The sequence below is a fragment of the Chrysemys picta genome, chromosome 4 (assembly GCF_011386835.1).
Source record: "Chrysemys picta bellii isolate R12L10 chromosome 4, ASM1138683v2, whole genome shotgun sequence".
Classification (NCBI taxonomy): Eukaryota; Metazoa; Chordata; order Testudines; family Emydidae; genus Chrysemys; species Chrysemys picta.
Genome location: NC_088794.1, coordinates 128329637 through 128346445, shown reverse-complemented (window position 1 = coordinate 128346445; position 16809 = coordinate 128329637). Strand labels below are relative to the sequence as shown.

Genomic DNA, 16809 nt, shown 5'->3' with positions numbered 1-16809 from the left:
AATCTATCCCTACAATCTTGCATTTAAAAAATGGCATTTGTTTCGAAACCCTGCTATAGCTTTTACTTACTTAACTAATACTTGTTAGAAACTGGTCATATAGTTGTGTTTTTTGGGGTTTTTTTTCCTTTTAACCTTCTGTTTTTGTCTTCTAGCTGTCAGTACTGTATGGTCAAACACAGCTGAAGTACTGGAAAGATATGGCATATTTCACCCTGCACAAACACCCCCACACCCTTGGAAAAATGTCAAGAAAGACTCTTAAATGGCAACTTTAGTCTGGAAATTTTTACAAACAAACAAATCTCTTGAAACCCATTTCAATGCACAATTGACAACACACACACACACACACTTGGACATAAGAAAGAAAATGTCAGTGAGAACTGCAGTAGTGATCAGGATCCCTACTCCTGAAAATAACCAGGTTATAAAACATTCTTTTTTTCCTTTTGTTTTTAACTCTCAGCATACCAAGAGTGTTACTGATAAGGAAGGAAAAGGCCTTACCATGCAGTGCATCAGGAGGAGAAGAGAAGCACAGAGCATGCTGCAGAGATTAAGCTCAGCATGGCGTTCAGATATCCTTTGGAATTGAAGAAGATTGTCCAACCCATTCTTCTTAATAAAGCGGACAAGTTTTCTCTAGGCTTGAATTTTTCACCAGAAGTCAGATCCTTAAAGTGCATTATATTTTCTTCTTCGGGAGATGTATTTCCTCCAGTTAAGTTTCAGCGCAGCAATGCCATTTCCAATCAGCTCTGAGAAGTTCTTCATTCCCAGATATGTGGTGTCAGAGGGACTCCAAAGAAAAAGGGGGAGGGAAAGAAAGAAAACACCTTACTGAAGCCCTGAAATTACTATGCAAAGAAAAAATAATGTATTCTCGCCCTCTCTATATATATGTTTCACAGTAAGCAATATGATCTATTTGATCTCTTCATGTAGGGAGAGCTGGTTACTGTATAATAAACCAAACCAATCAAAACCAAACTTTCCTGATTCCCACATGGTGCATATTCATTATTGCTGCACTACCAAACAACCCTTGTAATCTTAAGGAATCTTTGAAACCATCTTACCGAGACATCAGCCCCCCGTTTTCTTTCCCAACTAGCGTGGGTATTAGAAATGCTAGATTAGCTTTGGAGAATTCTTGGCAAAAATAAAGAAGTAAAGAAAGGAATGCATTAAGTATAAAAGCAAAGCCCCTAAAGATGAGGAGAGTTTAGGAGATATCATGCCTGAAGCTCCATGGGCATCTATATACTAAATCACTGTAGGGAATAGGGTGACCAGATAGCAAGTGTAAAAAATCAGGACTGGGGGTGAGAGGTAATAGGAGCCTATATAAGAAAAAGCTACCAAAATTGGGACTGTCCCTATAAAATCAGGACATCTGGTCAACCTAGTAGGGAAAGGAGAACGGATAAAGGACAGTGGCTAAGGGAAGATGGGGGAGAGGGGGTTGAGTGGGATCCTGAACCACCCTGAGCCTCCCACCTTCTCGTTGGCAGCAGCTTGGGCTTCCCCTGTACCTTCTGCAAAGCATATTAATTGATTCTAGTTGCTGGGCAACTAACTCTGGGGAGTCACACTGATACCTTCACCACAGCCTCAGCAGTAGCAGCACCGAGAAGATGAAGATCCAGAGGTTTTGGTTTCTGTCTCTCTCCTACTTCCACTTCTCCACACTTGTATGTTCAGTTGCCCTGCAGGAAACCTTGGCGAATTTTTGCACTGGAAAGGAAAAAGCCCACATTAATGCAGGGGGGAGAGGATGTGGGTTGCCACTTGCCCTCCTTCCTTTCATGCTGCACTGACAGGACTCAGATGAATAGCCCTGCTTCATGCTGACAGTGATGTTGCTGCTGCTGCAAAAGGAGATTCCTCTGGCTCTACAGCCCCCAGGGGAGCTGCACTGGACAGGGGCACTCTAGGTCAGGAGGGCTGGCTTGGCAAAGGAAAACCGATCCATGCACAGGGAGAAATGGATGAACTGGGGTGGGAGGGACAAAGGAGCAGCTAAATTACAGCACTCCATTCAAAAGCAAAGCCGAATTAATCCTCTGGCTCTATATGCATGTTGCAAAACATTTAGTTAAAGCAATGAGCAACTTTCATCATTATAGTTGCATGCAGGTTCAAAATACGCTCTACTATTGACCATCCACCAAGCAGTGACTGCTGAGGCCATGCTCTTGCAATCACATTCATTGGACTTCATTGTAATTTCCAATCACTGGTACCATATGTACATTTACACCACGCTTCACAAACACAGAGTAAGACACATTCTCTGACCAGAAGAGCTTGTAAATTAAGATAAGAGTTTGCAGTTCTCTGGATGTATTTCCAACAGTTTGCATTTCAGAGCTATCCAACTTAATTCCATCACTGGTTTATTCGATCTTCTGGTTAATTTGATCAAAATTTCATGAGCTAACTCACTTGTAGTTTTTAAAACAACACAAATGCTTTCCCAATAATTTTTGAGCATTAAGCCAGCAGTACTGGATAATTCAATGACGAGCTATAGAAAGTTGCCATTTAGGGGGCATTCCAGCAGCTGCTCCTTTGGAAAAATTACCATTGTTGTCAATGTGGCGGCAGGATTGGGTCCTTACTAAGAAAGGCCAAAATTCTGCATGAGACTGAAGAGTATGAGATAGAAGGGACAGAAATACTACTAGGGTGACAAGTACTTCCATTGTCTGAGTAAGGACTGAGAAAACACGAAATGGCCTCATGACTTGGCCCACTCTTACAGGCATTGTAAGCCCCATCAAATCCTATACCAGATGTGTTACATGTGATGGTTATCAAAGATATAAACTAGATCAGCTATTTATTTCAGTTAAAGTGACACAATTAGGAAGAGCAGGGTCTTAAGTACAAAATGAATATGCAGCCACATAAATGGACACATAAAACTCCCTTTTGAAAAGCTACCACATATATCCTGTTTTGTGCTGCATAAAGCGCCAACTACTTGGTGGAGAGGGGACAAGGCCACACTATGGAGAACAGTGAGGTTTGTGCTAGTGGACTGGGGGAGGTGGATCCTCTGTTATGCTGGGCCTTGATGTATTACTTTGTGAGTTTTTCCATGCCTCTTAGCATTCTCCCTGCCTGTCTCTGAACCCACCCTGTTTCAGCTTTTGAAATGGGGTAACCAGAACTGAACACAGTGTTCCACCGAAGGGCCACTGATTTATATAATCAATTCCACATTATTCATTTGTCACGGCACCTCTTCTTTTGACATCTCAATTTCTGATAGTACCTCATCTTTATTACCAGATAAGAGTAAGTCTGACAGCATAGATATTCTGTGGTGGTGATTGAAGCAAATAATTCATTAACTTTTTCTGAAACTTCCGTATGTTCTTAAATTGCTCCCTGGCCTTTACCCCCTGATATATATACCCACACCAATGAAAGTGCTATAGTGCTATAGGGCAGTGGTTTTCCATCTACTGCCCAAGGTTCTCTTTCTGGTCATCCAAAAGATCATAAGAATATACAAAAAGTGTAGTGGGAAAGGAAGTAGGGTTGGTAGCGTGTGCATATAGGGGTGCATGTGTATGAATTGAGAGGGGAAAGGGGGTTTCATGAGATAATATCTCTCCTACAAAATGATCCACAGAATGGAAGAGCATGAGAACCAGGGAAAACCATTAGATCCATTGCCAGTCAGGGATGCGATTGTGCTGATCCTGCTTAGCATGCCACTTACTTTTCTGAAAGAAACCGAAAGTTTATACAGACAGAAGAGAGGAGGCGATGGAGAAGTGATGGCAGAGCGCGAGAGAAAAAAGGAAACTGATCTTTATTGTGAGCTTGTATAATGATTTATGAAGTTCCATAGAGGACTTCATGCTAAAGTCTCAAAACTACAGACTGGGCAAATAGTACATTGTCAGGTTGAAAAATATTCATAGATTCATAGATTCATAGATTATAGGACTGGAAGGGACCTCGAGAGGTCATCGAGTCCAGTCCCCTGGCCGCATGGCAGGACCAAATACTGTCTAGACCATCCCTGATAGACATTTATCTAACCTACTCTTAAATATCTCCAGAGACGGAGATTCCACAACCTCCCTAGGCAATTTGTTCCAGTGTTTAACCACCCTGACAGTTAGGAACTTTTTCCTAATGTCCAACCTAGACCTCCCTTGCTGCAGTTTAAACCCATTGTTTCTGGTTCTATCCTTAGAGGCTAAGGTGAACAAGTTCTCTCCCTCCTCCTTATGACACCCTTTTAGATTCCTGAAAACTGCTATCATGTCCCCTCTCAGTCTTCTCTTTTCCAAACTAAACAAACCCAATTCTTTCAGCCTTCCTTCATAGGTCATGTTCTCAAGACCTTTAATCATTCTTGTTGCTCTTCTTTGGACCCTTTCCAATTTCTCCACATCTTTTTTAAAATGCGGCGCCCAGAACTGGACACAATACTCCAGCTGAGGCCTAACCAGAGCAGAGTAGAGCGGAAGAATGACTTCTCGTGTCTTGCTCACAACACACCTGTTAATGCATCCCAGAATCATGTTTGCTTTTTTTGCAACAGCATCACACTGTTGACTCATATTTAGCTTGTGGTCCACTATAACCCCTAGATCCCTTTCTGCCGTACTCCTTCCTAGACAGTCTTTTCCCATTCTGTATGTGTGAAATTGATTTTTCCTTCCTAAGTGGAGCACTTTGCATTTGTCTTTGTTAAACTTCATCCTGTTTAACTCAGACCATTTCTCCAATTTGTCCAGATCATTTTGAATTATGACCCTGTCCTCCAAAGTACTTGCAATCCCTCCCAGTTTGGTATCATCCGCAAACTTAATAAGCGTACTTTCTATGCCAATATCTAAGTCGTTGATGAAGATATTGAACAGAGCCGGTCCCAAAACAGACCCCTGCGGTACCCCACTCGTTACGCCTTTCCAGCAGGATTGGGAACCATTAATAACAACTCTCTGAGTACGGTTATCCAGCCAGTTATGCACCCACCTTATAGTAGCCCCATCTAATTTGTATTTGCCTAGTTTATCGATTAGAATATCATGCGAGACCGTATCAAATGCCTTACTAAAGTCTAGGTATACCACATCCACCGCTTCACCCTTATCCACAAGGCTCGTTATCCTATCAAAGAAAGCTATCAGATTGGTTTGACATGATTTGTTCTTCACAAATCCATGCTGGCTGTTCCCTATCACCTTACCACCTTCCAAGTGTTTGCAGATGATTTCCTTAATTACTTGCTCCATTATCTTCCCTGGCACAGAAGTTAAACTAACTGGTCTGTAGTTACCTGGGTTGTTTTTATTTCCCTTTTTATAGATGGGCACTATATTTGCCCTTTTCCAGTCTTCTGGAATCTCTCCCGTCTCCCATGACTTTCCAAAGATAATAGCTAGAGGCTCAGATACCTCCTCTATTAGCTCCTTGAGTATTCTCGGATGCATTTCATCAGGCCCGGGTGACTTGCAGGCATCTAACTTTTCTAAGTGATTTTTAACTTGTTTTTTTTTTATTTTATCCGCTAAACCTACCCCCTTCCCATTAGTATTCACTATGTTAGGCATTCCTTCAGACTTCTCGGTGAAGACCGAAACAAAGAAGTCATTAAGCATCTCTGCCATTTCCAAGTTTCCTGTTACTGTTTCTCCCTCTTCACTAAGCAGTGGGCCTACCCTGTCTTTGGTCTTCCTCTTGCTTCTAATGTATTGATAAAAAGTCTTCTTGTTTCCTTTTATTCCCGTAGCTAGTTTGAGCTCATTTTGTGCCTTTGCCTTTCTAATCTTGCCCCTGCATTCCTGTGTTGTTTGCCTATATTCATCCTTTGTAATCTGTCCTAGTTTCCATTTTTTATAGGACTCTTTTTTATTTTTTAGATCGTGCAAGATCTCGTGGTTAAGCCAAGGTGGTCTTTTGCCACATTTTCTATCTTTCCTAACCAGCGGAATAGCTTGCTTTTGGGCCCTTAATAGCGTCCCTTTGAAAAACTGCCAACTCTCCTCAGTTGTTTTTCCCCTCAGTCTTGATTCCCATGGGACCTTACCTATCAGCTCTCTGAGCTTCCCAAAATCTGCCTTCCTGAAATCCATTGTCTCTATTTTGCTGTTCTCCCTTCTACCCTTCCTTAGAATTGCAAACTCTATGATTTCATGATCACTTTCACCCAGGCTGCCTTCTATTTTCACATTCTCAACGAGTTCCTCCCTATTTGTTAAAATCAAGTCTAGAACAGCTTCCCCCCTAGTAGCTTTTTCAACCTTCTGAAATAAAAAGTTGTCACCAATGCAGTCCAAGAATTTGTTGGATAGTCTGTGCCCCGCTGTGTTATTTTCCCAACATATATCCGGATAGTTGAAGTCCCCCATCACCACCAAATCTTGGGCTTTGGATGATTTTGTTAGTTGCTTGAAATAAGCCTCATCCACCTCTTCCACATATATAGAAATATATAAGGAGGAGGAGAAAACATGTGCCATGGGGTCTGGGAAATCCTAAAGATTTCAGCCCAGGGAACAGACACAGCTGGGGAGGTCTCCCAGAGTATTTTGTGCAAATAAATCATTGAGCTTGCATGAAAGTAACTCAATATATACAGAGTATATAATAGTTCTTGATAGCTATTAGTTATCAGTCGTGATTGCTCTATTATCGTTTCATCACACATTTGTTACCCAGTTACATTATGAATTTATCTGTTTTTATTGCAGACAGCAAGGCCTTTGGGAAGAATGGCAATATGCTGCTGGTATTTCTATATACTTTACATTGTATTTTATTTCTATACTGTGAAATCCATTCTTTTTATAGGAAGCTGGGTTCAAGTGGAATGTATGCTAGCTCTCTGCACAGAGGCAAATTTCATCAAAAGTGCCAAGGAAGGGCAGTGGAAGGACAAAGCAATACAATGAAATAACTATAAATGGAAACAAGGGCAACAACTGGTGATTCCAACTGGGCATAGAAGAATTGGGAGACTTCAGATTATTAGAAAAAAAAACTCAGTGAGGAAAGACAAGAGGTGTTAATGTTTGTATAACATTTAGAAAATGCAAAGCACTACAGATAAAATGTAACCCCATGCAAAGGGCTAGCACAACCACTTAAGTTCCACTTCAGCCCTCAAAAAAGTGCTGCATAGGTCTTGAATGTCACTGGATATAAATGCTACGTATTATTATGCATTGAGAAGCTCTGGTAAAGTATATGCTTCATTTCCTATTCCACTTTCTTTTAGTTTATCTTTCCCCGCACTTTCTATCCTTTCAATATTATCATTACTATCCCCTTACTTTTGTTCTAACAGTTATCTTTACTGGGTCCCCATCCCCAGAGGGATACAATTTCACTCCAGATTTCCTCCAAGCAGCATGCCAGTGGCACTCATGCATAATATGATTCAAGTGGCAGGAGAAAGCGGAGCATAGTAACCCCTAGCCGCTCCTCCAATTCCATCCACTTCCCTGCCACATTCTTGCTTGACCTGACCAGCAGTTCCTAGAATACTAAAAGATCAACCTTAATTTGAACTATTATCAAATTTAAATACATTAAAGAGACCATTTCATCACCACTTGTAAATTAGTCTTGCCAAAATAGTTGCCATTTCTCACTCCCTGAATTTCCTGTTTAAAAACAATATCATTTGCAGAATATTTCAAAGGGTGTGTAGAGTGCATGGAAATAATTAGGGATTAAATAATATGTTCAATTTACAATACATGTTGAATTTTAACTAAGAGTATGTGAAATAAGTAATCCATACATCAGAAGAAGTTGTCTGGAAATATTTCTAACTTTGACCTTTCAGTATCCCATATCTCTATTACTATTCTGTCTATTGCAGTAAAACCAACCAAATTTATTTGTTGCCTTTTTAGTTTAAATATGTCTAAAATATTTGAGTTTCAGTGATTTCATTTGAAGACTGCAATCAGCAATTAACAGGAAAATCTCTGACCATGTGAAAAAGTACAGTTACTTTTTTTTAAATCTTCAGAATATATGGAAAAAATATACATGTATAGTCATATTTACCTGTGTAATATATTGTTTTCACAACAATCTAAAGAATAACTGACTTTGTTTTGAATATATGTTCAATAAAATATTACATTATACCTTTACATTTAACAAAAAATAATAAAAGATTTTTACAAAGCAAGTACTAAATAAATTAGCACATTATTATTGTAGTTCTTCTTATTTGTATCTGCATTCCATATGGTAACAGGTTAGATTCTTCTTTCATTTATGCCAGTGCACAAGAAGATTGATGTAGTTACATCAGGGAAAAACTGGCGCAAGTTAGAGGAGAATCAGGCTGGTAAAATGCAAAGCATTATGAATTGGTTGTAGTTTCCCTGTCTACTTTTAGATCCATGCTCTTGTTTCCTTTAAGTAAATGTTATTGCACTGGAACTTGAAAAGTAACTTGTATAATAAAAGATTTAAAAAATAAAAAGTCTCCAGCTCATGACTGTAAATTGATGGGTTTACTTTTACCTTTGCCACTTCAATCTAAAATATAGTTGTAATGGGTCTGATTCTAATCTTACTTACATTGACTTTACACTGGTGTAACTCCATTGACTTTGGTGAACTCATTTGGGACTTACACCGGAGAAACTGGAAGCAGAACTAGGCTTCTTGGGCTACATTCTACTCTCACTTAAACCAGTATAAAACCGCAATTTCCCCATTGCTTTAAAGAAGATACTCCAGATTTGCGCTGGTGTGACTGAGAGCAGAATTTAGCATATTATACAGTAACTGTATCCCAGCACACAGATATCAGAATATCTAACTAGTGTTACAGGCACATTGCTGCAGTAAATACATATAATGAATGTTTTTTTCTTTGAAAAGAAAATCCTTGTTTCAAAAACACTTCCAAAACACATCAGTGGAATACTGCTAACACCTCAATTTCAATTCCAGCAGATTTAAAAGTGACATCTTGTGCTAAAATGCAATTTATTTAACAAGAGAAAGATTAATTTTATCTTTCTAGGTCAGCAGCGCCGAATCAAACTTCTGCATCAAAAGGAGGGGTCTGACACTGCTTCCATTGAAGTCAGCAGCAAAACTCCATTTGACTTCTAGATTTGGGCCCTCTTTTATTATTAGTTGTATTCTTTTTCATACCAAACTGGTTGGCATATTACACCAAATGAAGAAAGAGCAAGTAATGCATTTCATGTTGCTTACATAAAATGGTCCAATTTGTATGTTAAACCACCATAGGAGTTTAAGATACCATTCTTTGAATGGCCTAAGAGATGTAATGATGTATTTGCACATTCTCTATAGCTGAAGCTCATCAGAAAAAAACCGTAATCTTGCTGTACAGCTGTGTAATAAGACAGAACATGCAATGCATGAATTCACTGAATCTCAAGAGCGCTCCTCTGCCTGAAATCCTTTCCTACAGAAGCATATTCACAGTATGTAAAGAAAAGCTCTCAAGTAAGCTAAGCAGAGCAACAGTTATTGCTGCTGAATAAATATGCACATTATTTCTGAATTGGCAATATACCCATTGGGAAAAAAACATTACAGTATGTTAAAGAAGGATTACACCGGCATCAGCTAAATTAGTCCTATTAAAGTTTAGTTACGCTCTCTTGTGTGTATTAAATGATATTACTGCTTAATAACATAAGCATAAAAGACAGGCAAAAAGTGTTTCTTTTTCATATTCATTTATAAGCAATAGCAGTCTTTTGAAAAAAAGGGGAAATTTCCTTCACTGGGGTATCCCCCAAGTATTGGGATAAGTAAAAGAAAATTATATATTCATATCATTCACTTAAATGGAATTTTCATTGATTAACTGGGACCTCAATACTAGTACTTTTGATTGCTGCTTTATAAATTCTTTGGAGGACTGAATACCTCATGTTAGCCAAGGTACTCCCTAAAGATTATTAAACACTTTGAAGACAGGGGGAAGTGTATTGCAGGAAAATGGTACTAGAAAAAAAAGTGCACTTTGAGAAATTCGGTATAAGATAATTTTTTTAAAGTATCTGTTCTCATCATTGCTATTAAATGTACTATTCCTTTCCAAAATTCCCTTTTCAAGACCAAAAAACAAAAAACAAAAAAACCAAACCACCACAGCTCTAGTCTATTTCTTTTGCTTCATAAGAGCAAGCCTCATCAAGCAATTAGTTAATGCCTGCAGAATTGTTTTCTGCCAAGAGTGGCGGCACCCTTATGAGCATTCCTCTGCTGAAAGTCATCAAAATAAATCCTCCATCACTAAACTTTATAGCAAATACACTTGAGTTGTTGTGAAAATTGACTTGAGTCCTTTGTTTGTCTCTTCTGAGACCATGCTGTTTATCAGTCCACAGATGAATATTTGCAAAGATATACAAATGAATAATGAGCAGGGATTCACAGTGGCCCACTCAGAGTCAACAAACAAACAAAAAACATTCCCATGACACTTAACAGTTTCCTTTTTTTTTTTTTAAAGGACAAGAAAGAAGAAAAAAAATACAAACCTATTTTCTGACTATTCTCTTTTGCCTCCTTCTTTTCAGTCTGAGTCCTTTAGTGTCTCTCTGTTTTTAATTATTTAACCACAGTGTATGCACATCTTAAATCCTTTCTGTTTTAATATCTCAATCCCTTTCATGGATTAATCTACAGTTGAGATTTTAATGAGAGCTATTTCTCATGCTCTTCTGCTAAATTATTATACAGGGGAGAAAGTGATAATAGTCCTGTCTTCTGTCAATTATACATCTAATTATTCATAGATTTTTATGTATAATTGTTCTCTGCCAGCATGCTTGGTTTTAATTATCCTAGCCAAATTGCAAAACACAGTTTAAATTAATTGCTTTCTGCAAACAAGCATAATTACTGCCTTTTAAAAAGTATGAATATTAATAATGCAACCCAATACTGCCTTGTTTAGTAGATCTTCCTGCAAAAAGAAATCCATCTTAAGACATTCCCCATTAATAACAATAATTGCTTTAAAAGCTAGCAAATATTCTCAGATGACAGGGAAACCATGTTAATTGCATGTTAACCAAGCAATTGATTTATAGTCAAAGAGATATATATTTTAAACATAATAACCGTATCTTTTCTGTTAAAAGCCAAGAAACTGTATGTCTCACCTTTAGAAGAGCTTCAGTGACAATATTTAAAGAGAAGAGCTGACCTTTCAAGGAAGAAAAAAAAATTATCTTTCTTGGTTACATTCCCAATAAAGGGCTAGGAAACTCCTTGCTTACTATAATATTTCTGCAAGCTGAAACATGATACAAGATGCAGAACTTCTGTCAAATTTAAAGTGACAAGAAAGTTCAGTTTAGAAAACAGTTTACTCAGAAGAGCTATTCAATCAAAAGCATCTGAAGAGAAGGTTTAACAGAAAGCCACATCTACATAGGTTATTAATTCTATCAAATGATTAACATTGTTTTAATTAGAGTAACAAACTGTGTGGTAAACAGCTAGGAAGGTCCAATCTACAAGCAGAAATGTGATGAAAAAAAGATTTAGGCACAGATTTAGATTAACAGCTAACACTACTTCAAGTACAACTACCTGTTATAATATACAAAAGCATGCAGGTCTTTAATACCTTTATCAGTTAGGAGTTTCTTTTAATATTCTTGAATATGGAAGACAATGTAGCAAAATAAATTGTATAATCTATAGGGAGTGGATTTATAACCTGACCAACAGAAGATGACAACATGTAAAGTACTGTTGCATATTTAAGCATTCGAATAATACACAATCTGCGTCCATATCAGACACATTTTTCCACTCAAACTCACACACTAAAACAGAAGCCTCTAAAACTTACCTATTTGTTTTATATGAGATGAAAACATTTAAGACAGCAAAGTTTTCAGGGCTTTCCCTATCATGGCAGTCAGCTACTGGAATTTAGCTTACATGGAAATAATTACATTCTTCCATCTCTTATCTTCTTCTGTAGATGAAAGCTGTTGAGGATGCCTGCAGCCTTGTTAGAATATTATTGTAATCCATTCAAGCTTCTGGAGATTGCTCAGGTAACCAAGACAAAATACCTACATCGTCATCAGGCTCAGGAGCAGCTTAGCATTTGCCTTGCAGTTTGTCTCTTCTTTTTTCAATACTGTATTTTAAAAATACTTCAAAACTGGATGTGGTACAGGCTTTGCTATTTATACAGCACTCTGTGCTGCTTGACTTGAATAGAAAGAAGAGAGTAAATGAAAGTGAATGCTACAGAAATGAAAATGCTTTTACATGTTTAGCCTTTCCCAGATGACAGAGTGATCATTTTAGGAGCAGAAGGCAGTTTAAAAAGATGATTCAAATGGCTAGAGAAGCAGTAAGGAATGAAGATACAAGTAGCAGCCCAGGAAGCAGCAGGCAAGGATGGGTGTCTTGTGATTGCTTTGAGTTAATACTCCTCAGGGGGAGATGAAAAAAAAGCACAAATACAGCAAAATGTGTCTTACAAAGTAAAAATCTGTTGGATACGCCAGGCTCTTCTGGCCAAGTACAGTATATGTACTTACTCAGTTAATTCTTGCATTATAGCCAGCGTGCAAAGAATTCTATTAAATTATCAGCTTTGCTCTTGTTGCAAATACCATAGGTAGAAAGAGAGAGACAAGGAAAATTCAGGCTTTATATAACAAACTGGGCTTGATCCTGTTCCCATCAAAGTCAATGAGAGTTTGGTCACCCCCTTGCAATATAAAGGGGATTATGGCATTTTGTAAGACTATTGAATAGAAAGGTTTGAATGGATCTAAATTACACATGCCTGATTTCCTATAACATTGACCGTCTCTGGACCAGGTAGAGTGAGGTGCTGAGCACTCTCAACTGCCACCAAAGGCAATGAGAGTTCAGGGAACACTGCATCTCGGAGGTCTGAATCCTTAATTTTCCCTCCAGTTAACGTGCATTCCTACATTTAGTTATAGTGTCAAAATAATGGCACTAGAGCTATGGCTGAGGAAAACCTTTCCTATGAGCACCTGTTATCAGGTGCTTATAACTATCAGAACAAAATTATCTTTGGAGCTGAAATGTCCCAGGGTTGTTCTCACCCTAAAGGTGAGGGTGGGTTTTTTTTGTTTTTAAAGTTTGGTAAAATTCCACTTGGCTAATTGTAAGTCATCCAAACATGACAAAAAGACGACTTTTTCGTGCTTTAAAAAATTGTTCAGGTGCCTCTTTCAACCATGGATAACCCCACAAATTTGACTTCCATATCACCCTTTTAGTGTTGTTTTCCAAAATCTGCCAAATGGAGAGTTGTGGAGCTAATCATCCCTCGCCTGTCACAAAACATTCTGTGGGTTCCACAAATTTAGTGGGGACGAGACGAGGTGGGGCAACGCTAAGGAACAGATGCTGTATCCAGCAGCATCTCTGGGAAGTAGCTGAAAATTGGTTACCAATTAAAACATATATGAATGCTCACCAAGTCGGCTTTAACTATGCACACTGGGTGTTGCGGAGTTCTTTTGAAAATGTGGCCATAAGGGTCTGTAGCAAGGGGGTGTGGCCTCCCTCCGAGATTGACAGGAAGGAACCACCGCCTGCCCCCCAGTGGATGGGGGCAGGAAGGCCATACCCACCCTGCCCGAAGTGTTGGGATGGGACAGGAAGTACAAGAGGTGGGCCCTACAGCACAGTTGGGGCTGGAGCTGCTGAGGGAGACAGATGCTTCTCCCCTGCTGCTGGAGCAGGAGGCCAAGGAGGACGGCTGCTGCCCGAAGTACTCACCCAATATTCCAGAGCTGCTGGGACTACCATTGGTGGTGTGCCCTGGTGTAACAGAGGACATCGCAGAGATCCAGGTACACCCCGAGGGGAGGATAGAAAGTTGCCCAGGGACAGATGATTCTAGTCCATCTTCATTGCTGCCTGAATCCAGGTCAGTGTGTTGCGGCTGGATTCCCCGCTGACCCAGTGGTGGAACACTCTGCCACTGTTAGAGCCATGGGCTGGGACCTGGTGGAGTAGGTTGGGCCCGGGTCCCCCTACCCTCCTGCTGCCAACCCCACCCCTCGGGCAGCAGCCTCCACACCTAAGGCCAGGATGCCTGTGTTGGTCTACTGTCTGCCAGGGCTAGGACATTACACCCTAGACTAGTTTCTGCTCTGCTCTGCCCTGCTTGCGAGCTAGAGCCCTTAGACTGTTTGGTGCTCTGCCCTGTGTCAGGGCCTGGGCCCCGAGACAACTACCACTTGGCCCTGCCTGAGGGCCAGAGTCCCCTAGACTGTTTGGTGCCCTGCTTGAGGGCCTGAGCTCCTACACTGTTTGGGGCTCCACCCTGCCTGAGGCCTTGAGCCCAGAGACTGATTATTGCCCAGCCCAGCTCAGAGGGCCTGGGTGACAGAGACAGGTAATTTCCCCCTTTCAGATTGCCTTTCTAGGGATGGGAGAATGAGGGAGCATGACCTCCCTCTGAGATTGACAGGGAGGGGTGGCCACACACTCTTACAGGGTCACAATGGTAGCTGTAGGTGCTGAGCACTTTGGATAATCTGGCTGTGATGGTTGGTTTTAAGCAATTGAAACTCTGGCCTTAAAAGTCTGATCCAAATCCCATCAAAGTCAGCTTCCTGCTTTTGGACCAGGACCTCTGTTAGCTAGCTCCTGTGTCATCGTGCAGCGCTAGGACACACCAAACTGCCCATTACTGCCCCAAAATACATGCACCAGCACTCCTCCTTTCTCCCTCTTCCTGCTTTGCCTCGCCTTTCCAGGACCACAGGAAAATGCCTCACTTCCATACAACTCCCTGCAAACTCTTCAGGGACAGAGTCTCTCCAATGGCACTAAACCTTGCAAAACCTGAGAAGTATGAACTCAGAGTTTGATTCTTTAGTTCTTTCATGCATTTTTCCATGGCAGGGCTTGATAGAGCCCTGAACATTCAATGCAAACACCATATACAGAAAAAAAAAAAGTGTGACCATTTCAATAAGTGTAGTTGTGGTAGAGTATAGAGCTACTCTGTGTGGCTATGTGGAAGGCTGCAAATTTGAATCTCACCTGGAAAACAATACACACATTTTACAGCTGCGCTCTGTAAAAATATAACATCAGATATAGCTAATCCCACAGTCCTTGCTAAGGCAAACCGCATTGACAGCAAAGGGGTTTGGCCTGAGGAAGAATTACAGTGTTGGGTTTAGACTGCAAGTTTCTTGATCTGCACCTATTCAACTTATGTCCCTTGCATGGTGCCTGCTTGTATGTGCATAGTGAGCAACCTGCACATATACATTCAGTAATAGTTTGGCTATGCATTAAAAACAGAGTGAGGGGGTTCAGCACCCAAGGGGATGCTCAAATATACTCTTTCTGGGTGCTTGCAGTGCTGCTATCCCACTTCCTCTGGAAAGTGAACTGGCAGGAAAGTGGTGGAGCAGGTTTGTGGACCCTATGGATGAAATCTTGGCCCGAGTGAAGTCAATGGCAAAACTCCCAATGACTTCAGTGGGGCCAGGATCTCACCATGCATATGCAACAAGGAGATAAGTCCACACGGAAAGTAACTGCCACTGCCACTGACCCAGGAAACAGTGACCATAGGTTACTCTGCATAAGTTAATGTTGACTTTCTAAGCATTGACTTATGAGCTTATTTAGAATCTATTACACCTTGCTCTGCTGGATAATTATGGCACAGACAATAGTTATCCCCCCGCTACAGCCCCACAATACATGCAGAGCTGCATCCATGTAGACTTCACTACGTAGGTTCAGCTCCCTTCCCTCAGAGATTTTTGGCCATCTACCAGGTTTCCTGCTCTTTTCATCCCTCTCCATGCTTAAAAAAACGGAAGGGACGGTCTACCCTTATATTATAATATGAATAAATATCACAAAAGACCAGGTGCTAAGTTCTGTCTTCACATACACGCACGTGAGTCCCACTGACGTCAATGGCAGCTGTACATGCTTGTCCGAAGGCAGAATTTGGCCCATTTTAACTTCATTATTGGGAAGGTGCAGGATCAACGTTAAGGACATTTAGAACAAGAAGCAAATGGTAACATGGTTTATGTGTACACTGGATTTTTCCTGTACTACCCTTTATGAAAGGTAAAAAGATTTTGATCACTAGCCATCAAATACGTTATTGGGAATGGGAAGGTCCCTGCACCTGATCTGTATAAGCAGTTAGCTCTAAAACTAAATACAAATTATTGTACATAACTGCAAAAGTTATAGAAAGAGAACCTTTTAAATCAACTTCCCTAGCAAGGATACTGAAAATAATAAAAAAAACCCTGTAGTGTTACAATGTAAAGTGATCAATACAGTTCCATTCTTAACACAAATTTTGATATTTAAATATGTTTGTGATGGCCTCTGTTTTTCAACAAGACTAGTGATTTTGGGTGCTTCCATTTTTGGGTGCCAACTTGAGAACTCTTAAAGAGGTCTGATTTTCAGATGGCCGGCATTCAGTGCTTTTTGAAAGTCAGGCCCCTTTAAGTTGTCTCATGTTGGGCAGTGAAAAAGATGAGACACCCCAAATCACTAGCTCTAGGAATTGTCACCATGATTTAACCATCAACCGCTTGATGTTTCCACACTACAAAATGGACATCATCTTCAATCGTGTCCAGTCATTCCTGAATAGAAGCGCTTGCCTTGTATTTCACATCTTGAAGAAATGCTATCTAGTATATGGGACAAAATGCTCTCAGGGTTTATATATAAACACATTCTCTCAGTTCAAATCTACAGAGCATATGTCCCAAAGGTAGAGTATTAATAACCCTATGTGAC

At 40.1% G+C, this 16809-nt stretch overlaps 1 protein-coding gene and 1 long non-coding RNA gene across 2 annotated transcripts in view; one reads left to right on the top strand and one right to left on the bottom strand.

Annotated features, from left to right (window-relative positions):
* Nucleotides 1-12791, bottom strand: part of TUNAR (TCL1 upstream neural differentiation-associated RNA) — a 39212-nt gene extending 26421 nt beyond the window's left edge. Inside the window, exons 1-4 of the mRNA XM_065593553.1 lie at nucleotides 11858-12791; nucleotides 11160-11203; nucleotides 1605-1740; nucleotides 511-802 (exon numbers count right to left, since the gene is read on the bottom strand). Of these exons, the coding sequence (XP_065449625.1) occupies nucleotides 511-549 (39 nt within the window). The 5' untranslated portion in view covers nucleotides 550-802; nucleotides 1605-1740; nucleotides 11160-11203; nucleotides 11858-12791. The remainder of the gene's footprint in view (nucleotides 1-510; nucleotides 803-1604; nucleotides 1741-11159; nucleotides 11204-11857) is intronic.
* Nucleotides 11992-16809, top strand: part of LOC135983193 (uncharacterized) — a 43694-nt gene continuing 38876 nt past the window's right edge. The window contains exon 1 of the long non-coding RNA XR_010600746.1: nucleotides 11992-12068. This is a non-coding gene — a long non-coding RNA (uncharacterized LOC135983193). The remainder of the gene's footprint in view (nucleotides 12069-16809) is intronic.